Raw genomic sequence first — 25,832 nt, forward strand, 5'->3', positions numbered from 1 at the left:
AGCCCATGCCCAATCCCAATTCCGTTTCCATTCCCATTCCCATTCCGATTCCCAGCGGACAGACACTTATCTTTTTTGGGGACTGGGGGGCGCTTGTACTTGCGAGTGTAAGTGTAAGTAAAAGTAAATTAGATAAACGCCGAGAACGAACAATCATGCCACACAGTATATATTTACGGGCCTTTCTTGGAGCGTTAAAATGAATCTTAATTGAACCAAAAAGGAGGACGGCGATGGACGATCAAAGTCGCTGTGCCGCCCCTTCGATGGGTGCAGGAAATATGCCTGGTCAGAGCTCAATGAAATTGACAAATGTTTGGACAAATAGAAAAACCAAGCGATCGCTTTTCCACCCATGTTGTTTTTGTAATTAACTTGTGCAAATATTGGGTGCCCGACAGGTAAGAGTTTATCCGCTATCTGAGGGTTTTGGGTCAAAAGTTGCAGCTAAAAATTTTTGCCGAGTGCCTTGCCCTTTTGGGAATGTCTGTGTATAGAGTCTATGAGAGTGAGAGAAGAAGGTAAATAACAAACAGCTAAAGTTGAAGACAAGTGGAAAGGTGAGTAGTCTACACGGGGAGAAATATTTTGGAGTTCTAAAAATTACTTAAATTTTGTAAAATTAAAATTTTAAACAAATTTCTATAACAAGTAACACAAATGCGTAAAATAAAATATTTTGAAAGAATAATTTTAATGTTCGTTAAAGTTTTAATTTCAAAAAAATAGTTTTGAATTAGTATTATATGAGATATTTCAAAATGCCCAAACACTAAATTAAATATTTATTAAATCAGGATACAATTTAATCTTACAAATGCTTTATTCCCTTACTTAAAAATAAATCTGCAACAAAAATTGTTTAAAGAATTTTATTTAGAGTTTAAGTGTGCTGTGGTACCTATTTTTTCGCCGTGTTTCCGGATGGATAGGACCGAGGAGAAAAGTGTCTGCGAGATTGAAAGACTGCCTGATGGATGGACTGCGCAAGCAAACAAGGAAAAACCTCGGCAAACCAAACCCTGGTTTATCTAGGGGCAAAAGATAAACCGAGTGCCCGGAGAATGCGCGGTAGCTGGGATTGGGATTCGATGGGACAAGTGACTAACCCAGAGACACTTCCCTGCCAATTAGCCACGGAGCAATTACGGCTGACAAGTTGTCGCCATAATTAATGAAGTGTTGTCCATATATTGTGACGGCGATCAATTGAACATGCAACATGTTGCAAGTTTGTCACTGGCTGCGCACGCATTTCGGGCCCTCGTCATGCGCCGGCCACGACCGCGTTTGCCTATCAGAAGGGCCACCAAACAGGCGGCAGCAGCAGCAGCAGCAGCAACATCCCAGCAGCAACAGCAACGGCACAGCAGCAACACCAACAGCAAAAGCAGCAGCAGCAGCAACACCATCGGCAACGGCAACGGCAACACACGACGGTCGGCTGTCGATGATTCAGTCGAGTGCCGAACGAGCTGATGGACGCACGTGTGGCGCGGTGGTTGAAAATCAAAAAAGTTCAGATCCCAAATCAGATTCAAACAAACAAACAGTCAGTCAGTCGACTCCCCCGTCGAAAGCGAAACTCGCCCAAGTCCAAAGTGTTGGGAAAGCGTGAAAAACTGTTCGCATCCGGAGGGAAAACGGGAAAAGCCAGTGGATCCCCCATCCGCAGTGTGTGTGATAACTTCTGTGATCTGTAGGCCGTAAGTGCGTACGGCGAGTGGCCGGCCGGCCGGCCCGAAGAAAATTCCTTAAATGCGCCGCGGCGCCTTTTCATGTGCAGCGGAACACCCTCGAACCTAAACAGCCCAAATGGATGGATCGGCGGTGTAAGGAAGCACTGGCGACGGCCTCGCTGGCGGTCAGCAACAATCATTGCAACTGCAACTGCAGCAGCAACGGCGGCAGCAGCAACTTCCAAACGGGTTTCCCAACGCTCGATCGTCGGTTGGCCCAGGGAAAATCGCTACGCCTTTTGATCTAGCGCTCTTCGATCGGAGATATTCCGATTTCCCAGGAAACCTCAAGGAAAACACCACTCGGAAAAACGCACATCGCCAGAGCAAATAAATCATCTTTTGCCGCTGTAATAACAAAAGGAAAACGTTTGAAGTGCCAATGTGAAGAAAATTCAAGTTTTATTCGATTCAATCCACTAACAAGCTAGAAAAACAAAAATGTAGTAGCCCGAATCAAGCGAGTGGAAATCAAACGAAAAGTATTAAGCAGTCCAAAATAAGTTACACAAAAATAAACACAAAACTAAATTCATGCAATTATCAAAATACATAATCTCAAAAACAAAACAACAACCGCATCGAATAGAATATTAAACAATTTTTATACGGCCGCATAACAATTTTATATAACCCGAAATCATTTTGACAAGCATACAACGCGTAATTCTAATTATAAAGCTAAAGTAATAAATATTTAATAAAGTAGAACCCTAGCGCTTAGTAATTTATTAACTAAAGTACTTACCACAAAGCATCCACAATACATCACGCCAAAAAGTAGACTATAGAAAACGCATTTAGCAAAATCAACAATTCACCAACAAACGCTTTGATAAAATATATAAAATTATATAAAATAAATCAGTAGAAATGCCATCGTCAACGGGAGTATTTGTGCTGATGATCCTCGCACAGCTGAGTCTGGGCCAGATGCGGAACGAGGATCAGCTGCTGATGGTGGGCCAGAACGGCGATCTCGACAGCAGCAATCCTGCCACACACCACCAGCAACATCAACAGCACCAGCAGCAACACCAGAGCAGTCACAATCTGAACAACGGCAACATGAACAGCACAATACTGAATACCTTGATGGGAAGTAACGCTGGTCAGGTGGTGAACAGTTCACCGGGTGGCGGATCCATGATCAATCAGTTGGGCAGCAGCACCTCGAGTGTTCCCTCGGTCATCGGAGCAGGTGTGGGCTCCATGGGGAGCCCTTGGCATTCGGGAGTCGGTCTCGGAGTTCCCGGCAACGGAATGGGACTACCAACGCATCACGGCGGGAACATGGGCTCCCATCCCCATGGACACGCCCTGGCCGGACTGGCCAAGTTGGGCATCATAGTGCCCGGTAGCCAGGGCTTACCTGGCAATCTGGGCTACGGCGGAACAATGCTGAACGGAGGAGGTCTGGGCGGAGGAGGAGGCTCGGCCGGAATGGGCCTAGGAATGGGCTCCGGCTCTAATAACATGGATATGCAGCAAGGCCTTTACAAGTGAGTCAATCTGTAGCTATTGCCCCCTTCTTAATTGAACTGAAATCTTATCAATTGATGGAGATCTTTCACTCGGCCATCAAATTGTTTTGTCCTACGAGTAATTCTGCAGTCGCGGCATTTTATGGGCGCTTTTATGTGAGTTTCTCTGGGCTCCCCCCAACTCCAGTGGGACAATCAACGTTTACAATTATTTTCTGTGTTCGCAATTATTAAAACATGCCTACATGTTCGAGTTTAACCCACGGAGTGAACTTTGATTCGCTCGAAGTTCTAGTTCTGATTTCTTAAATGAGCCGCATGGCCCTCGGTGAACTTTGATTACATAAAATCGAGAAGTTATGGTTAGAGCAAGTCAGATGTTGGTAATTAGGTAAATTGAAGGGCCCTGCCTTGGGCCATCAAAAAAGAGCTGAAGTGTTCTTTAATTAAAATATAATTAGATCAATGCAAGGTCAGCTAAGTGTAGTTATTCTACTTTTTAACAACATTATTTTGTTAGTTTTGTGAGCTATTTTCTAAGTCTATTTCTAAAAATCTATTTAACATCCAGTTAGTGTACCAACTTACCAAATAGTTACTTAGAAAAGCATTCGCATTTAATCTTACAAATTCTGATTAAATACAAATTTTTTCTAAGTATAAAAAATAATTTATATTTCAAGCTAAATACTTTTCTAATAGGGTAAAAATACTGTAATACTGTTTAAAATTCAGATATGCCACTTTTTTGAGAGCTTCTTTGAACTATAAGGGGATTAACATTTCCATATCTAAAGTTGCAAAACTCGAAATATTTTATCACAATATTTTCCATTTCCTGTTTGCTTTTCCTTGGAAATATTTCTGCTTCACATCAAAAAAGCATTTATTATTGTGGAAAATTTTATTAATCGGTTCCTGATCTTCTGCGAACCGAGAGGTCCCTCCCCAGCGGTCTTTTGATCTGGCAAGTTACTTGCCAAGTCAAATAAATAAAAACACCGCGAAAAGTGCAACAGTCGGCATGCCACAGCCGCTTGGCAACCCTTTTCAGCTCTGCTAATCAGTTGCAATGCAGCGTACATAAATAAATGAGGGTCCAAGCCGGGTTTAAACAATAAAGTAAAATTATTTATATTTTCTTTGTTTGGCGGCTGGTGCTCCTCGGCTGGCTTTGCTTTATTCTGCGCCTGTCAGCCGAAACCCTCTGAAAAGGGGGTGCTGCATTCGTGGGGTTTGTCGGTTGTCAAAATGCTGCTAGCCGCCTTTTTTATGATTATTAGCAGATGCGAACCACAGGGCTTGTAGAGGGGCTGGGGCACGGGCAGGGGCACCTGCGGTGGCAGAGCGTAAATTTTACTTACACTTCACCATTAATTTGCCCACTGACAAGGGAAACCGTGGTCGGGGGCCAACAGGCAGAACCACCAGTTATTATTTGTCATTACAAAACCACCCAACAAAAGGGGGAAAACCCCATAATATCCTGGGCTCAGGAGGGATGAGATTGTGCACTGCAAGGTTGTTCATGACTCACGAATGTGCTCATGAATATTTTAGAAAAAGATATGAATTTCCCTTTGGGAAAATAAATTATTTGTATATATAGGCTAAATATATTTATTTTTAAGGTGATACAAATCTTAAAATAAAATCATATGTAAGCCTCACTCTGTGCTATATACTTTGTATTTGTTTAATAAGTATTAACTAATTTTAATTCAAGAACAATTTTCGGTTATTAAAAACGATCTCAGAATATTTCCATGAGCTTTGTTTCTAGATCAATTATTTTGGTAAAATAAAAAGGACAATTTTAACGATCTTAAGGTAAATTCTATTCTGGAGATCAATTCGGTAAATAATTAAACAAAATTCACATACATAGAACAGGATTTTTCTGAGCGTGTAAGTTCGAAGCCTTTTTCGCAATTGGCAATTCTTTTTATTACACAAAACTCCGGTGGGGGAGGGCTCCACTTGGAACACTTGCCTGGGGTAGAAAGTGTTTCACTTATTTTGCCTTGCTATTCTCCTCTTTTTTTAGGTATTTATTTATTTCCTGCGAGCACATGCATTGACCCAAGCGGCCAGACGACAGAAATCGATAGACAGGGGATCCCAGCCAGAAAGGCCATCCAGTTCCGTTCCGGACCCAGCTGAGTATTCAGTCGGTGTCCATTTAGACGCGCTGCTTGATTACAATTAATCGGCTTATTTGAGCAAGACATCGTTTGCTGTTTGCCGTTTGCCATTAAACTGGATGGTAATGCGTGTGTGTCCCCCCATTTGCAGACCCGACCCTCCGAGCTCCCCGCAATTGCGAGCAGGTGCCGGTGGCAGTGCAAAGTGCGACTTTATTGATTTGAAATGTCAGCACGACTCGCAAAAGTCAAATCACTGCTCAAAGTTGCCCAAGACATACGAACAGATGTGCAAGGGTTTGATTTCGAAGTCGGTGGATTGCAGTAGTGGTTTAATGAAGTTGGTTTAGGCAATTATTGGTGGGCTTTCAACTCATCCATAGCCGTGTTCCACTGACATATTCAGGACATAAGTTCATTCAGGTATTCGCCATCCTTTGTGAGTTTATTTAAAAATATTTTAAATAAAATGCTAGTTTTTGAATTTTATTCCTATTCTTTTTAACAAATTTTAAAGGATTGCGAATAAACATTTTTGTTTAACAAGTCGAGGTCCATGAACAGTAACAAAGACTTCAATTTATATATTAATAACTTTTTATCTCTCTTGTAAAATTTCATTCTCAAAGATATTACAAAAAGTAGAATTTAAAAAATGTAACAAAGAATTGGAGGAATTTTTATCATTTCTTTGAGTATTCTTAATTCATTTCTAATCCATCGCTTAATTTTCATTTCTATTACACAAAATTTTTTTATTATTGAGTTGTTTTTATAGTTAATGGAAGATATAAAACCACTTTGATTTCCAAACGTTCTTTGATTTATTCTTATAATTATATTTCATTTTCTTCTTATGTCAATAAATTGTATTAGAATACATTTTGTTAGCCCTTTTTCAAAATAGAGCCTTACAAGTATATTTACCAAACCAATATTTTGAGAAGTATGAACCCTTTAATGACCCCAAAGTGAGTTCCATAATTATGTCGACTAGGCCTTCACGAAGTGAACCTATTAAAAAGCCATACCCCGCAAGCCAGCCACTTCAACACCTGCCTAAACCTCGTTTTTGCCAGCCAAGCAGTCACTTCACTAACCCTTCGCCAACATCTCAATCCCAGCACTCAAATCAATTTCCCCGCTCCGAGTTGGAAATCAAATTGTGAACGAGACTGGAGCGACTACGCGACTACGCGACGCCTGTTTACACAATCAATATGCACAAAATGCTGATTAGGGGATGTAATGAAAATTTAATAATTGCTGTCAGGGGGCACTCGATGATGAAGTTTCCTCTGGTTACCCTGGCCAGAGCTCAGCCAAGGAAAAGACTGGCGCAATTAATCTCCCATGTCAGGGTTGATCTGGCAGCGAGAGCTGTGAATCTTAGAACCAGAAATCCCAGAGACGGGCAAATAGAAGCCACGGGGTTGGTTTCAATTTCAGCCTTTTGACAAACCCAAAAGCAAAAGGCAAATAATGTAATAATGTTTGACAGTCTGCGTCTCCGTTCTCAGTTCTCCGTCGTCGTAGTCGTCGTCGGTTGTTTTGTTAACAGACATTTATGACATTATACGGCGCAAAATTATGTTGTTACAACCCCACCGGATCTGAGTTCCGTATCGGAACCCCCGAGCCCAAATCCGGAACCCAGACATTGTTTTGTTCTTCTGTGATTTCATTTGCCTCACAAGCGGCAAAAATCTGTTTAATTGTGCGTAAGACAAAGTCCCTCCCTTCTGCCTCTGCCCGGTTGTCAACTCCCAAACTCCCTAACTGCCGAACTCCCGAACTTAAATATTTGTCAAGGAGTAATTAAAACTTACTTACCGTTTCCTTGGCTGCCCCACCCGGCTTTCATGTCCTCGCTTTCATGTCCTTACTTTATTGGACGTCTTTATGCCAACTACGAGTGCAAGTTTCCATTGTTGTGGATAAAAACTTTCCGACTATATCATCTGGGCCGGAGTTGGAGTTGGAAGCGGAAGCATAAAAATGCTAATTTCCACTACCCAAGAAAAGCCTTTGTTTTGTAGCCGCAAATTATGGTCAAGTCGATGGTTTTTCCGGGGGCCCCTCCCTCTCAGCATCGACGATAACGATTATGTGCAAAGTTTTGTTTTTTATTCTCGCCGCAAAATTAAAAATATCCAGGCAAAATCTGCGACAACTGCAGTTGGCATCGCCATGTGGCACCACCCGAAATTTATTTGTCTCAATAAGACGACAATGAAAATGTCGGCGGGTCTTTGGGTTAAGATTTTGGAAATGGAGTGGAGATGCAGCCCCAGGGGCAGCAGCTGGACCATTTCAGGATGACTTACTTTGGTATATATGAAAAAAAGGAAGTTCTTATATCGAAATACGCAGAAAAAGAATATAATATATTTTTTATATCTTTCAGTTATATGAAACAAGTGACTTTTTTAATTAAAAAACATCTTAACTTTTTTAAAATACATTTTTTAAATAACATACACATTTTTATTTTCATAAAAATATAAATACTTCTGTAAAAGTATAAGTTTTAACTAACAAAATGTTTTACCTACAGCCTTACGTATTTTTTGCTTTTCCAAAATCTATTGGACTATATTTTACCGGCAGAAATTTTTATTTCAAAATTTTCCATTGGGACGATGAGCCGATATATTAGCAATCCAATTGAACATTCAACAAGCAGAGAATTTTCAACGATTAACCAATAAATAACTCTTTAAATGCCTCTGAAATATTCATTGAGCGAATATAAGACCTAACTTTTCCACCTTTCCGCACAGTTAAAGCATTGCCACTTCGTTGTTTCTGGAAAAATATTTCCCGTAGATTTTTTCTAGTTATTTTACGGCTAACAATTTGCCTGCCATTTGCCATTTGAACTTTTTAATTTTGTCGTTTTTGATGGCTGCGTTTTATGAGGCCGTTGTCTCTCAACTTGGACTGCTTCTCGACATCTTTTTTATTCCTCCAACTCCTGATGGCATTTCCGTTGCTGTGGTTTTTGTCTCTTAATGATAAACTGGGGTTCAGCTCCGTCTTCGTTTTGGACTTTTTGTGAGTAAGTTTTCCCCCGTTTTGGGTAAATTCCTTTATGCCGAATGTCCTTTTGTTGAAATGAAAGGCGGGCAAAAGGAAAAGCTAAAGCTGCGCCATAAAAGTTTAAACAAAAAGCAGCTGCCAGACGAGGCGCACAAAAGCGGATCGGAGTCATAAATTGGCCATGATGAAACCCAATAAAAATGCCAGCACAGAAGATGCCGATGATTCTGTGCCGATGCCGGTGATGATGAACAACTCGAGAGAGCCGAAAAGAAACTGCATTTCCGAGGGTTGCAACTGCCACAACAATGGAATGGTTTCGGTTTTGAGGGCCGCAGCGATGCGTTCCCATGACATGAAAATGCATTTTCATGTAATCAACGGAGAGTGCGTAAAGAAAATCGCCCAAATGACTTAAACAAATCAGGCAGCTCAAAACCGAATTCCAAAGCGATTCAAGGGTGAAGCCTAAAATCAAATAACAAAACACATCTTTAAAGGTGTAAAAAGTAAGACAAACTTCGAGGAGCAGATGCAGAAACAGATTACAGATACAAATGCATTTGCACACTCTAAAAAATATTTTATTAAAACTGTTTGAAACGAAAAAAAACATATATAATTTTTTATTTTGGAAATGGCTCAAAATCAACTTATCTACAACTTTTTAAAGAAAATATTAAGCAATTTATTGAAAAAACACTCTCTTATAATTTAAACAAAAAAATGTTCTTTAAAAGTTAAAATGTTTGCTGGAAAAACATTTTTGTTTTTTTTAAGACAGTGTGCATAAAGCCATACATTTTTTTTCTACAATATTATTTCAAAGGTGTCGGTTTTTTTATGTTGATTACTTAAGTTCTTAAGAAGAAATCTTTAAAAAATAGTTGATTTATTCCTGTGAGAACTACAACCTTCCTTGGTGGAACTGAAACCATCAATTTATGTTAATTTTATGTATTTTTTTTGGAGTGCATTTACAAATGCTGTTTTAGATGGCAGCCAAGTGCAAGATGCGGTTGATTCTGTTTTATTTCAATTCCTGGAGTTTGCCGTGTTTTGGTCGTGTGTCTAAAAGCGTGATGGCTTTTCGAGTTGCCTTTGATCTCATCTGGCGCGGACCCCGCTGCTCCCGTGCCCCCCGTTCCATCCATCTTTTTTAACTGTCTCCGTCTCTGGACTACAGTTTTCCCCATTTTGGCAGCGCATTGAGGAAGTTGCATCAAAGACAAACAACGAATTTCCACACACAGATGTGGCTACAGATACAAGCCGTGGATACAGATGCGGATACACACGCCCGCAGTTGGGACCTTGAAGTTTTTGTGGACCTTGAGGCACGCACCGCACATCAAAGCGTCAGATGGAGGGAGAGATCAAAGGGGGGGCTAAAGCGTTTTGCCACACGCAGTTGGCGACTCCGAATTGCAGTCACAAATCCCCAAAAACCCCCACCATTTTCCACTCCTGCCTAAACGGTTTAACCTACAAAGCGTTGACGTTCCTGTTTACTTAACCCTTTGCTCGGGTTATGATAACTTTCGCAAGCGATTAGAGAGCTGTGGGCTTTTCGGTTTTGTTGGGAAAATATTTACCAAAGAATGGCTGGAGTTTGGCCATAATTGCTCGGGATGGCCAGGAAGGGAGATAGTTGTGTAAGCAAATAATTAGGTCGATGTCTGTGCTTATTAAACTGACCTTATATCGAAATTTTGAATGAGTTTAATGTTTTTTATAAGTATACAAAGCCATGTTGAAACAGGAAAGTTTTCTTAACCAAATATTCTATACGGTTTGTTTTGTAACAATAAATTAAGAAGCATTATTTTAACCTTCTGGGGCCATTATTGTGATTTGAACAAAAACCCTTATTCTAGTAATGTATCTTTTAATTTGTTAGGATTAGGTTGGGATAAATACATTTTTAAATATATTGAACAATTAATGCAATACCCTATGGAATGAAAACTTTTTATGAATTCCTTTTTTATAATTATAAAGAGGTAATAAAATTTGTTTAAATTTTAATTGAAATTTATTAATGCTTATTTGAATTTATTTTTAAATAATGTTGAACATCATTAAAAATGATACCAAATTCAAAATGTGGAATCAAAACATTGTGTTTAAAGCTGACATGTTTGGTTTGGTTGTAAAAAAAGGAATGAATTTAAGGGTACAAAATTTGTGCCCCTACGAATCAATAGATCTGGTAAAAAAGATTGCTGCAACCTGTCCCGCAGCAACATGTTGTCCGTGTGGCGGCATCCCATGCGCTTTTCCCCGCATTCCCGGCTTTCCCTGCTTTCCCCGCTTCCCGGCTTTCTGGTGTCTTACGAGAGGTGAGGAGCCGCAAGACAAGCCGCCCGGCTGGGCTTTGATGTTGCGCCTGCTGCGGTTGCTGTTGACATAATTGGAGTTTTGGATGGTTGGTTCCTGGCTGGGATTGCTGGGTTGGCTGGGTTGCCTGGGCTGTTGGCACTCACTTTGCGGTACTTTAAGAGGCCCGGCACATAATTTGCGCAAATTAGCGACAAGAGTCATGGCATGCCGTCAAACATCGTTGGCGGGGTCTTTAAACCTAATTGATGCTCGGCCTCAGGCCTAATGGTCTGAGCCACGCCGCCTTCCCGGGTATATTTGCTTTCATCTCGGATGCTTCAGAGGTGTGACCAAGATGGAACCGCTTGATGCACTTGTCCTCGAGTGTGGTAGGTGTTAATGTGCATTTCTTTATTTCCTTTCGAGGGGTTGAGCGTTCCCCAGATCGATATAAATTGCCAATTTGACCCTGAACAAAAGACGCGACAACGGCGGCGACATAAAAACAAAATAAAAGCCAAGTAAACCGAGGCATCTCTGCTTTTTCCAAGCCAATCAGACAACCGAAAGCAGTTATGGAAATGAGGAGTATGTGGAAAAAGAATAAAAAACCGGGAGCTAAGTAAAGAAGCCGCCGACATCGCGACATCATCATTGAATACTACCCCGAAAAAATAAACATGTTTGGTATTTTAATTCAATTTGTGGTCTCATCGAGGGGTAAAACGAAATGGATATGCTGGGCTTGAGGTTGGGGCGTAACTGGAGGAATCTAGAAAGGAAAGACGTTTTAGTCAGCAAGATAAGAAAATGGAAAATAAGTAATCAAAGTTGGGTAAAAAATGTAATAGTAAGGGAGCAAGAAGAAAATAGTTTTAGCTAAAAGAAATTTGTATTCACTCACTTTTAAAATTACTAAAAAGTCAAGAAAATATTCTAAAATATTTTAGAAATTAAAACATAAATTTATTATTTTGACCCAAGAAGTAAAAATACCACCATTCAGCACTATTTCGTAACGAAATAAATGTCAAAAGTATTTATAAAGCGAACAAATTAACCAGCCTAATGTTTTAAAGAACCTGATAGGGCCTTAAATCAGTCCACCCTCCTCAAAATATCGCAGCCCACTCAACCCACAAGAACTTTCCTATTAGCTGGTATCACACTTTGCCCCGTCCACAAATCATTAGACCGCACCACCCACTTGACTTCTCAAGTTTTCTAGATCATAGACCGAAACATAAATATCCACTTGACAAAGCGTTGTGTGATCGCCCAGACACGAACCATATACCATGGTATATGTACCTCCCTTGGGAGCCCTCCAAAAATTTCACTTTGCACAGGCGAAATTCAAGAGCAAAATAGCAGAGCAAGGCACAGAGATGATGGACCTTGAATGTCAGTCCAAGAAAGAGGAAAATCGAAAGGGAGAAAGAATGAAAATGCCGCAGACTGAGAGGAAAACTCTGCCCAGAAACGCTGATTGACAAATGCAGTTGGGGGGAAATTCACAGCGAGTTGAGCGATCGGGGCGTTGATGGATGAACAGAAATACGGACGGGTCGTTTACCGTGGATGTCTGAACCGATCGCCCCTTTTGCCCCACCCCCTTGGGGCGAATCACGGCCCAAATTAAATGAAATTAACACGCGTTTAATGTCAAACTGGGAAAATTCACCTGCCACCCGCGTTCCACAAAGACACACACACACACACAGGCACCGAGTTTCCCATCCAATTGTGTTTACTTAATGACGTTCATGTGTCTTTCGTGACCGTCTGTGTGTGTCATTTGTCGGCCTTTCTGATTTTCCGCCTTTTCCCGCTTTTCCGCAACGAGTGAGCGCGCGCTGTCATAAAACGATTTGATTAAAGCGATTTTACCGCCGCCTTCGAGGTCCCAAAAAGCAAAATAAAGATACGAAAGCCAACAGCTGGAGCTGGGAACTCCACTTGGCTCTCTGTGTTTTCCAATTAAAACGCAGTCCTGTGCCGCAGGCGATGCGCTAACATTTATTTTCGGAAATCGAAAAAAATGCGAGGGGGGCAACTGGCAACCCGACCCTCGGAGCCAGAAGTTTCAGAAAGTAAGAGTGAGTTGTGGGAAAAGTGCACTTAATCGGCGAATACTTTATGCGCTCTCAAGGTCCAATAACTGAATAATAAGGATAGGCAGATACCATCAAGTATTTTCGGTTGAAATTCAGCTAGATTGTGTTTTTATATACCTAATGATACCATTGCGAAGAACTTTGTCGATTCTTTTGAAAAATCTTATTGATCTGTATAAATATTATATATTTTAAACATATAGGTATGGCTATTTTCTAAAACAAATTGTAAATTGGTAATTAGAAATTGGTAAATTATTGGTAAATTATTTTATTTTGAATTTATTTCACATTTTCTAAAACCATTAAGAAAACAAAAATATAAGTTGGAATTAAGAAATCATCAATTTTGTTGCTGGATATTTAGTATTACCATTATTTATTAGTAACTTAGGCAAAAAAAAATATTTACAAAAATACTTAAAGTATTTTAAATTCTTTTACGCCACTTTACCTATGTTCTTAACACTTACCTGTCTGAAATTAAGGACTCCTTTTAGAAAGGGTATCTGCGCAAAAGAGGGCAACAAGTAAAAGTGGCGGCGGCACAAATTCTTTGTAATTAGTATTAAAATGTTTTCCGCTACGTTTTCACTTGCTTCCCGGCTGCCAATTCCCGGGTAAAATTCAACAGGCAGCATTCAGATGCAGTCGAGCAGTCAAGCAGCCAGCCAGTTAGTCAGTTAGTCACTCAGTCACTCAGTCAATTTGTCTATGTGCCCTCAGGGCGCTTTACCATATCCCATATATCCCATTCCCGAGCCCATTCCCGCTCCCGTCCCCATCCCTTTGCCACTCCGATGCTGCTCTTTCTCGCATGATTGAAGGCAACATGTGTTTCGGAAATTATGCAAAATTGCCTTTCTGGCCAACAGAGCAGCAGTTCTATAGCATATGCCAATGGATGGCACTGGCCGATCTCCTGCCTCGACTATCCCCACCATAGCCCCCATCCACATCCCCATCCATACCGGTTTGTCAAACTCTTTTTCGCAGCAAGTGCATTTGCATTGCATATTTCGCTGCTCATTATCATGGCGCACAGTTCATTTCGAAAGCGATTAATAATGCTTAAGCGCTTCTTGGCGTTGACAGGCGGCTGGCAAAATAGCCAAGCAAACCAGCGAATTTGTGTGGTCACAGCAACAGCTTTTTCTAATTCCGAAACTCGCAGTTTCCTTGTTTATTTCTAAAAAATCACACTAAAGAAAAAGTTGGATGTTAAAATATATTAGGTTTAAAATAAACCTTTGGTATTGAGCAATGAAATAATAAATCATACCATACGTTCTTTAAAAAATTATAATATCTCTGGAATAAGTATTGAATGAGTTTATACACATTATTGCCAGAAAGCTAATTCTGAATTTTATTTTAGAGTTTGTAGAAAACACCTTTTGAGTTTTGTATACATTTTGAAGATATCACTCTCTTCCCTTAAAAATAATTTTTTTCAGTGTGGCTATTCTACCAAATTTTTCGGCTGTGATTGGTCATTTGTTTGGCTTAGATTTGTTAAAATGACGAGTGAAAACAAGGAACGGAAGCGTCCAACAACTTCGGATGGCAACCGAATATGGAGTGGCAGAAATGGGCTTAGGGATAGGAAAAACATTTTCACAACAGTATTTTTAGAGAATCTCAACAGAGTGCGACATTCCCCAAAAAAATCAACAACTTTCCTAACACATTTCCCCAATTTCTCTCATGTTTAAAAATGCATTTGATTTGTTATCCCCGGTTTGTTTGCCGTTGTTTATGCTTTTTGTTAGTCTGGCATTAATTTTCATTAACCAGAATGATACATTTCAAATCGAAACCTTCCGAACTACTCTCGATTAATGGGGCAATAATCGAATTTGTAAAGTTTACAAAACAAAAGCGAACCAGACTAGAGCAGAAGATGCCAGAAGGCAAGAGATCCGTGCAACATGAACTTGTTTTATCACCTCATAACAACAACACTGCGAGCAAGTGAACTCGACTGATTGAATGCCTTCGTGGCAGCATTTGATTTGTTTAGAGAATAAAGCACAGACCTTTCCGTATCTCTATCTCTGCTGCGGCTGTAGAATGTACACGTATCTGAAAGTGTATCTGTATCCGTATCTGAATCTGAATCAGTTTCTATGCGTGGATGTGGCCCGTTGGCTGTGGCATCTCTTTTTGTGTATGTGGCGCCAACTTGGCCTCGTTTGTGGGGCGGGATTTTTGCTTAATTAGCACTCAATGAACAACTTGGAGAGCTGGGAAAGAGTCGAGGAATGTGCGCGATGGTACTTCAGTCCCACCCATACATAATCTGTGGTGCATATAGGAAAACACCACCTCCAAGGCCATTTTGTGAGCCGGCTCGTGGCGAGGGTTGCTTGTAAAAATCTTACGAGCTTTACGTGACCGTCCATTAATACATCATTGCGGCAATGTTAGCCACGCTTTCCACCCCCGCCCCATCCCCAAAACTTGTCCCCCCCCTTTCCCAGTTCGAGGGAAATGAGCTGATGATGATGGTGTGGAAAGAAAAGCCGGGTTTCCTTTCTTCGTGGGCCTGCTCGGGGTGTGATATCAGGATCGTTTTTTCGTCATGGTCATAAAAACGCATTTTATGCGAAACGCATTTGAGTGGATCCCACAGAAAAACGGAGTCTGGAGTCCGTGGCTCTCCGTTTGAGTCAGAATTCTGGGCGTGGATGTGGGTTCTTATCGGTTTATTCCCGTACGTTTCTCTTTTATGGGAAAGTAAATAAAATGTAAGCCAAGAGCTCCCTCGCAAACTTTTAATGTTGATTGCGTTTCGCGTTGATGTTTAATTTTTATGCGAGACTTTTATTCAAAGCTCGTACTCCACCACCTTTTTGCCAAGTACACTTTGGGAAATATTTTGATTTTCTAAAGTAGAATTACTAGTATTTGTTTAGATTTTTTATATATTCATCTAAAAAGATTGTAACAAACTTTTCCTGCTTGCCTTTAAATAACCAGAAAACTACATATAATATTTTATGCTTTTATCACTTATGACTTATCCTGAAGATTTGTTTGTAGTGCACAAAAACCAGTCCAGCCAAGTCGCCAAATTAATCATTAATAGCTAAGCTTAAGCTTTGTTCCCCCGCTGGTGGTCGTTGCCTTGGAGCTAAAAGGAAAATTGCCAGAAAAATTAATTTAAATCTATTCGCTGGCAATTTTTATGGGAAAACTTTATAGAAGAGCGGGAAAGCCGAAGACCAAAATGCCAGCAATTAATTTTAATTGCCCGACGGAGAAGAGATAATGTTATGACAATGCCATAAATAAGTCCTCATTTAGAAGGAATTGGAAGTTCATTTCTGGAATGACGAAGGCTATCTCATAAATTAGTCACAAAATCTCTATATTTGGTGGAATATTCCCCGGCTATTTATGAAACTACCTGATAAATTCTCAGGAGCAGGAAAGCACTGGCGCAAAAACAACAAATGGCTGTAAAATGCTGGAGAAATTATAGCGGCCAACGAAAATGGGAAGAAATGCAGACAAATAGCTGGAATGCCGTTGAAGCATAAACGAGCAAATGCCAGCCACAAAAGCCGCAGCAGCAGCAACACCAACGAAACCATCTAATATTAGCTGAAAAATAGTTTGGCAATGTATTCAATGAAAGGCAAGAGCAACACGCAATGGATGTTGCTGTTGCTATTGCAGCAGCAACAACAAGCGGAAGCTGCAACGCCAGGCAGTCGAAGATTGAGTGCAAGAAGGTGGAGTTTTTGGATGGTTAATGAAGCGGATTCTGCGTTCTTGGAGAATGATATATGTCAAATGCAATGCTTGGGCTAATGTGTTGCAGTGGCAGAAACAAGGGCTTGGCATCCACAACTGGAGTGTAACTGCAATCTATGAGGATTTTTCTCTAAATTGGCTGCTGGTTTTGCATAGCACACCCATGTTCATTTCCAATTGGCGTGTCACGAAACTCATTTAACCAAACCCTAAAGTGTTATCACCAATCTTTTAAGTGCCGAAGAAATTTTCAATACATAAAGTTAAGAAACAAAATATTATTAGGTTTTATAGATGGAAAGCTTCAGTTTTCTTGACTCTTTGTACTTTCAAAAGTATTCCTTAATAGTTATCAACGAATTAAAAAAAAATGTTATATCAGAAAAATATATTTCTGTTATTATAGGCTATTTAAAATTGTAAGATAAAAGATTGTTTATATATGGATTATATTATAAGCAATACAAAGTTTTTATATACCTACAGTTTACATTTACATCATAATGTTCTTTATCAATTCCTTGAATCAAAGAAGAAAATAATGTTGTTGATGTGTTTTGAGATACAAGTATGAGCAACTTAGGTACTATAAACGGAAAAGTATTAGAAGCATATAAGTACCATCTGGAATTTATTTGAAAGCTCTCAAGTGAAACTAACATTAAGAAGCTGATGCAAAAATTTCTCAAACCCATAAAAAATGCCGCCCATGCAGAAAGCCAATTAGATGGGGCTGCCAATGATGTTGCAGAATTGCTGCTGGACAAATTGCAACTGGCAATTACAATTCAATTTTTATGCAACACAATGAAGCTGTCAAAAGCAGGAAAGCCTAATAAAAAGCTGTAAGCAGAAACCAGCTAAGCATTGCTGATGACACAAGCTGCGGGTGGCGGCAACAGCAGCCGCACAACAGCAGCAGCAGCAGCAACAGCAGCAATTTCCAGCTGCAACATCGAGAGGGGCGGGCTGGGGGCGTGGCCAAGGTAATGGCGTTAACTGCTTGGGCATAAAAATGGCTTGCAGCCGTCGCTCCAAGGTAGCAACATCGCTGCACGGCAGCAACATGGGGCCAGAAAGGAAGCTGCGAGCTGCTGCTAGGTGTGAAGTGTGGCTAAATCTATATATATATATATAAGGTAAATTTATATATTCCTGTGTGTGTGCGTGCCCTAATGTGAGGGTTGCAAGCGAAATGTGTCGTAAAGATTTTTATTGCATTTTTATGGCGCACACGCAGCAGCAGCAGCAGCAACATCAGCTTCCGCCAGCAGCAGCAGCAGCAACATGGCATTTTTGGTCTGCGTCGGCTGCTTAATGATAAACTTTAACGTTGCTTTTGCATTTTCCGATTCTGTTCTCTGCCACAGAAATCATTTTTGAGTAAATAAACCGCAGCGGCGGCAGCAGCATCGCTGGATATGTGAGCCCTAAGTAAGCCGTTAAAATGCTTTTAAAACTAAAATAGAGCTCCAGTGCGGAAGAGAGCAAGTGGCCGAGCGACCCTCGCTTTCTGGGTGGCCAAGTAAATTGATTGCTGCTGCTGCTGCTGCTGTTGCTACTGCGCAGTTGCCTGCTTTTTGTTTTTAATCATTTGCCGCAACGTTTTATTAAAAATCCAAAAAAGTAGCGACGTCATTTTATTGTCTACTTACTGCTCAAGTCCAAAATCCCATGCACAAATTTTATGAGCCAGCCCATAAAAATGCCTTTTACCGTTCTCCGTTCTTGCTTTTTTTTTGTTTTCGGTTTCGGGCTTTCTTTTTTTAATTTTGTGCCAAACTCTCGGGGGGCACATTTGTTGCTGTTGCGCTGATGCCGTCGAGGGGGAGCGACATTGTTAACGGTTACAACTGTTTGTCGTCGTGGGGCTGCCGCTGCTACTGCCGCTGGATGATGCCAAAATTGATGACCATAATCTTCGGCGCAGGGAGCTGGGCAGAAGGATGCGCTTTTTATGATGAAGCGCCGAGTGCAGCCGAAAAACAACCACCGACTATTTCTGCCCCACACTAACAACCACCCACAAGCACTGGAAATAAATGTGGGAATAGTTACTCTCATATTTTTTGGTTTTGATTATCAAGCAGATACCAAAGGTTTTAAATTGAACTACAAGTACATGGTTTTTTATACAGCTTCATTCACAATTTGTTACATATACCCATTTCTGAAAACCGAACACCCACATCTATAACACCCTATTTAAATTTTAAACAAGTGTTAGATTACTTGTAAATATTCGTTAAACTATTTTACAAGTTCAGTTTATTTTTTTCGTTGAGTTTTTTGTTATAAGCTTCATTTTGTAATACTTAGAAAATCAAAAAAAAAACATAAAAAAACACAAAAATATAAACAAAAAAATATTGTTCAAAAAAATGCGTAAAATATATATTATTTTAAAAATATTTTTGACGAAAAAAAAATGTTTATGTTTTTAGAAAATGTAAAACTAATGTAATGATTTTTTCCCAGTGCAGTCGCTCTCCCTTCCCCTGTTGCAGCAAACATTATTCATTGGGGGGTTCGAAAGAAGCAGAAGCGGAAGCATATTTTATGTTTTAACGCTGCCGAAATTGGGCAGCAACAGCAACATCTCATACATCAGCATTTAGAGACCCCTCGTCCTGGAAAAATAAACGGAAAGCGGATTTCTCCCGAAGGGGCGGACGTTTGTCTTGCGGTTTTCGCGCTTGCAATTTGCTTCCCTTTTTTGCTGACAGCAATTGTTGCTGTTGCCTGATGTTGCCCGCTTTTACCGCCTCTACCGCTTGCAATTTAGCGGCTTAAGCGCAATATTTACAGCGCATTTTGAAGTGTGTTTCGTGGGCCATAAAACGAATGAATAAATAAGCTGACAGGTGCAGGAAGCGGACTCGGCGGAAGATTTTAAGAGATCCAAAATGACAAAAGGAGACGACACTGTTAAGCCGTTAAGCCAAACAAATGGGGTCCGCTTGAATTATTGAAAAAGAGTTATGGCAATTAATGGGCACAGCGGAAATTTAAACCTTCCCAAGAGTTTCACAGTGAGCTGCAGAGAAAAAAAATTGTAATTCGAGAAAAATTTTTATCAATTATTTAATTGAACCCATCTAAATACCTACTTCATTAAATCGTTAGTTTATATGCCCTATTTTATATTTGAATGGTTCATTTTAAATGGTCCTATTGGCCATTTTATGTTTTTCTGTGTATAAGAAGCGATTATTTTTGAGTATTCACGATGCAAATCGGCTTAATGATCGCCACTATTAACGACTGTTTGTGCCCATATAGTATTTGAGAAAACTGCTTGTCTCTCAGCAAATTGCCCATAGAAATGACGCCTCATTGGCCCCATTCTTGCTAGGCAAGCAAGCAATCCGGCCAGCAAAAGCAAGAAGCAAAAAGCACAGACGCACAAAACAGGAAAATCAGAGAACCCAGCGCCTTCTGCTTCATTTGCCAGCTATCAATTAAAGCCAACCGACCGCGTCGCGTTTTGCTTAAGTTCATCAATTTTCCGATCCGATTGGGTTACAGTATTTGCACTTGCTTTTTAATTGAACGTTTCGGGCCGGGGTGAATTATGCGACAGCTACGCCAAAGGCAAACAGAGGAAACCAAAACAAAGCGACCAGCAAACAAACAAACATTTTCTCGCCACCCAGAAAAGAAATCGACTGGAGAGCTGGTAGCCCAAGCCCAGTGCAAGTCAAATGTTTTAAAAATAAGCAATGCATTTTTCGGAGGGGCGGGGCAAAACAGTGCGTGGCCGGCAGCTGCATTTATGTTTTGGCAATAAAATGCAAATGGTAAAAAGCCCATAAAAAAGTTCAAGTCGAGAGAGCATTTTCAGCTTTCGATATGCTTATGCTACTTTAAAAAAGATTTTATGGGTGCCTGCCTGGGTTGATTTCAGTTTTTATCCTCTTCTGCAGAGAGAAAAGTGATATGAGACGAGAGTTGCGGGAAATTAAAGAAATATAATACTAGTCTTTGTTTTTTGAATAAATATTGGGTTTTTATAAAGTGATATGTATAATGTTAAAAGAAAATAATAAAAATCTGTAGGAGTATAATTAACTACTTAAATTAAACAGTCTTCCTTAAACAAAACAAACGAATTTAAAATTGTTACACCATATTTTAAATCTGGTTAATGGATTTGCCAGGACTTTTCCTGATTGTTATTAATTTATTTTAAAATCTAATTTTATAAATAGTTTTATTTCGGCTAATTTTAATAAATTGCTAGTCTCATGCACAATTATCCCTACAAGTATTTTGGTAGTTATTACACGATATGAAGTGCTGTATTTTTGCCTGTGTATTGTTGGTGTTTCTCGAACTGCTTTCAATCGCTGACTGCACTTGCCTCTGCCTCCTGTTGCTGTTGCACATTTGCTATGCTGTTTGGGGCAGCAGCAGCATCAACAGCAGCAACTAAAAACTGTAAAGTCCATAAAATGCTTTTGCCGCAGCACAAAGGGATTTATATATGTGCTTTGCCTGGGTACCTGTGTGTGTGTGTTGAATATTTTACGTTTCTGAAAATTTGATGAATCTCCACAAATGCACAGGGAAAATGAGGGAAAAACGGGTGAAAAAGAGCACTCAAAAGAGCGGGAGCAGCAGCAGCAGAAACACACAACTTCAGCGTCATCGGCGCACGAGGAAAATATCCATCAACACTTTTGTTTTACGGCGCTATCCTATTCTCCCTCCCACATGTTTGCTGGCACACATCCGTCTGTCTGTCCATCAATTTGTTGTTTGGCCTAACCACCAACTCTTCACAGTTTGTTTTGCTTTGTGGCCATTTTAATAGCTTTCGACTACTTTGTATCTGAAAGATACGAATCTATATCTTTTGCATGTGTGTGCTTAGCTGGCGGCCAGAAATTTGTGATATTAAAGTGCCGACTTCCTCCTGGCCGAAGTAATTGTTTTAGCCATTTTCCCTGCTAATTGTCTGTCCAATTGGCCCCCGTAAACGTTTTGTCAAACGGATTATCTCCGAGCTTCCACCCATCACCCACTCTCTTCGGGGCTTAGGGCTTGTAATTCCTCAATGTTTTCAATGGCTAAGACGACACACATTATCCAAACTTGAAATGGGCAGGAGGGGAGTGGGAGTCACGGGTTGTTGGGCTCTGGCCTAATGCGCTTTGCATTGCACTTGCCGTAACAGCAGAAACAACAACCAAATCGGATGTGATAACAATACAAAGCTTACATGACGACTTACATGGGCTTTGGGCTGTAATTGAAGACCCCGAGGGTGTTGGCCGGGGCACAACGAAGGTCTCAAAAGGGGTTTTAGTGCAGAGATCTATGGATCGACATGTGTCAACTTCAGTTTTTATGCACCTTTACAGAGTTCTTAGGACTTTTCATAAAAAAACCATTCACCTTTAAAAATTCTGAACAAAAAAATGTAGAATATATATGGGAAAGGCTATATAAATATACACTATATACCCATACCACAATAACATTTCAAATAAATCATGAATTAAAAATATACAACAGATTCCAAAAACAAAGTAAAAACCTTCACCACCCAGACCACCCAATTGAATTCCAACCCAGTCTGGATTTCCGTCAATCGTCAAATGATATTTTAATCAATCCGAAAACTACGTCAAATATCGAAATAAAGCAGCGGGAGATAAATAGATAAAAATTGGCCAGCCGCAGCCACAGATTCACGGGATCCAAACAAATGCCACAAGTGTAGCCGAAAGCCGAAGCAAACTACTACTTGTAAACATTTCAAACATTCAATTAATTAATTAATTGCGAAAATGTGGCAAATTAATTTCACATAAAGCGTGAGCACGCGGAAAATGTAGAACGAATCGGAATGGAATATTATTAACAGACTTTGAGTGGGGAAAGTTGAGATCGAAATGGGCAGCAGCTGAGGCAGATGAACCGGAGAATAAAAGTGGAAAATCGGTGGTGCCTCGAGGCGCAGACGGAGACGGAAATAGTCGGATAGCCAGATAGGCCGATAGCCGCAGATATGCTGAGCTCGTTACTCATACGCCAATTTACGATGCACTTAAGTTTTATGAGAATTTAAGATTTCCTGCAAATCAGCATACTCCAAAAGCCCCGAGGCGGAGTGGGTGCCGGTGCCACAAAATGATAACCGAAGCTGGACAGGAAGCGAGTGAGCTGGAGGTGAAGCGGCGGCTTCTTTTTGAAATAATAAAAATACGATCTCATAATAAACTTCCAAATAACTGGAGAAAAAGCATTGAAGTTTCCATGAGAAACCGATTCAAGTGAAATTCTGCCATTCCTAGAATCCGAATCAGTGATAAGCTGATAAGAAAAACGCTCTCAGATATGTTGAAACTTTTGATTAATCAAATAAAAATTCTTCATGTGTTTGTTTATTATTAGCTGTAAAAGTTTAAAACTGCGGTTGTGTAATCTATAAATGTTGTCGTTGGTAGCTTAGGCTTTTTAAAAACATTTAAGGATTTATGAGGAAATATGACCTCAAAGTCATATAAATTCAAATTTACGTTGAAACGGTATTTTAGCCGGTTCTTTTTATGGCACGGTGGGTCTAAGATACGATAGATGGCGCCCTACAAGTGATGGGTAAAATTCATGTAGAATTCTGAAGTCTTGTAAGTCAGCGGTAGGTGTCGCCGTATGACATGCAAAGTGTAAAACCAAAATTCATTATCAAAAAAATGAGCACATAATTTAAACTAAAAAATGAGAACTAAATCTTAATTAAGAAAGTCCATTTTTTTGTCATGGTAGGTAAAATATCTCTTAGAAAGTGGGCAAATTGAACTTAACAACAATACAATGAAAATAACATATGTATTAAACATTTTTCTATTGAAACCTTTCGAAATCTCTATCTTCAGTGAACACTTTATCTCGGAGCACACGGTGATGGCGGTTTTCACGTCGCAAGGTCAAGTGGGAGGGCCCTGCAGATACATGCCTGCCACGAGGCGGCAGAACCACCAGTGTCGCAAGGAGACGGGACTCCCAGGAACTCTCAGCGAGGCCCGACGCCTGGCCACCACCCATTGCGAGGAGCAGTTCCGCTACGATCGGTGGAACTGCTCTATCGAGACGCGTGGCAAGCGGAACATCTTCAAGAAGCTCTACAAGGAGACGGCCTTTGTACACGCCCTCACAGCCGCCGCGATGACCCACTCTATAGCCCGGGCCTGTGCCGAGGGGAGGATGACCAAGTGCAGCTGTGGCCCCAAGAAACACAATCGGGAGGCGCAGGACTTCCAGTGGGGCGGATGCAACGACAATTTGAAGCACGGCAAGCGGGTGACACGAAGCTTCTTGGACTTACGCGGTGGCGATGGGGACGAGGTCAGTGAGATATTGCGACATGACTCAGAGGTAAGTTTGTATATTATATTAAAAACAAATATCTTAGAAAATGTTCAACGAATTACATAAAATATATCTTTCATCGTAGGTCGGCATTGAGGCTGTCTCCTCGCAGATGATGGACAAGTGCAAGTGCCACGGCGTCTCCGGCTCCTGTTCGATGAAGACCTGCTGGAAGAAGATGGCTGACTTTAATGCCACAGCTACGCTTTTGAGGCAGAAATACAACGAGGCCATCCGCAAGGCGCCCAACCAGCGGTCCATGCGCCAAGTATCTTCGAGTCGCATGAAAAAGCCAAAGCAGCGGCGCAAGAAAGTGAGTTTCCATCTTAAAAAGTCTACGATTTTATTTTTAAATCATCAAATTAAGGAAAAAAGTTAAACTTTATCTGATAAGGAACTCAATTTACTTGAAAAACTCACGAAACTTCTTTGATCTCCACTCGCAGCCCCAACAATCGCAATACACGACACTGTACTATCTGGAGACCTCGCCCTCCTACTGCGCGGTCACCAAGGATCGCCAGTGCCTGCACCCGGACAACTGTGGGACCCTGTGCTGTGGGCGTGGCTACACCACGCAGGTGGTCAAGCAGGTGGAGAAGTGCCGATGTCGGTTCAATAATGGTCGGTGCTGCCAGCTGATCTGCGACTACTGTCAGCGATTCGAGGATAAATACTTTTGTAAATAGACGGGACACCGCCACCATCTCCGCCGTCTTTCTTCACGCCCCCCGTATCCATCACTTTCTCCCCCTCTATCCTCGTGCTCTTTGAAAATGTAATTTGTAAAGTTTTTTTCGACCTTTATGGCTTGTAATTTTTTTCCATTCCTAACAAATATTATTGAAATGATAAGCAAAAAGAACGAAATGATATGCAGAACGATAGAAAACGAACAGAAAGCTAAGGCTTAGCTAAAGTCCAAACTCACCCATTCACACACATACTCACAGGCATACACACACAGACACACACACAAGGGCATATATGCATCTATCTATATAATTACTATATAGTAATATACCGTCGCAAAGAAAAAATCTCAAAAAAATCGTAAAACTTCATTTACCAAAACGGAAAACCCACAAAAAAACACGGACACACACACAAAGAACAACAGAAAAGCAGACGCTAACAACACACAGCAACAAAAACGAAAATAAAAAAACAAAAACAATTTTAATAAGTATTTAAACATACAAAACAAACCAAAAAAAAATATAAAACTGAAATGAAATAAAAAGTTTCACATAAAAATAAACCTCGAATTTTACTTTTATTGTGGGTGTTACATAACTTCCTAAAACCTCAATTTGAGAGCAATCCGTTCTCAAGAATAAGGCGGGGTGCGGAACCTAGCTAAAGTGGAGATGGTAAAATTACAGACTACTTTAGCAAAGACGCAGGCAACGGTGTAGAATCAAGATGTAAATTACAGTAAAGACATTATTTAAATGTAAAATTAGTGTATTGACAAATTTATCTCAATAAAAAGATATAATACTTATTCCTAGATACTGGTGTTAATTTTTACAGTACAAAAAAAATTCTAAAAAAAATCTATTTGCATATTTAGCATTAACTCCAGTTTCTTTTTTTAATATTCAACAGAATATTTGTGTTTCTATAATTACTGATCTCTTGATCTTCTCTGAATCGAGATAGTAGAAATTAATTATTCATTCAATTTATACAAATATTCTTAAAATTTTTTTTAAAAATCATGGTTTTTTAGGATTTTTTTCCTTATTTTGAATTTAATATTTTACATTCCTGTTACAAAGCTAGCTAATTGGGTCCCATAGAGACACAGAATAAAACATGCAAGAACACTTACTATCAACG

General features: G+C 40.2%; 1 protein-coding gene across 1 annotated transcript; it reads left to right on the forward strand.

Moving 5' to 3' along the window:
* Nucleotides 1-1,469: 1,469 nt before the first annotated feature.
* LOC108034221 (protein Wnt-4) lies at nt 1,470-25,241 on the forward strand. The gene is made up of 4 exons (XM_017109063.3): nt 1,470-3,241; nt 23,495-23,993; nt 24,073-24,300; nt 24,434-25,241. The coding sequence occupies exons 1-4, from the start codon at nt 2,613-2,615 to the stop codon at nt 24,674-24,676; spliced, it is 1,599 nt and encodes a 532-aa protein (XP_016964552.1). The 5' UTR covers nt 1,470-2,612; the 3' UTR covers nt 24,677-25,241.
* The last annotated feature ends 591 nt before the right edge of the window (nt 25,242-25,832 follow it).

Source organism: Drosophila biarmipes, chromosome 2L, assembly GCF_025231255.1.
Source record: "Drosophila biarmipes strain raj3 chromosome 2L, RU_DBia_V1.1, whole genome shotgun sequence".
Taxonomy (NCBI): domain Eukaryota; kingdom Metazoa; phylum Arthropoda; class Insecta; order Diptera; family Drosophilidae; genus Drosophila; species Drosophila biarmipes.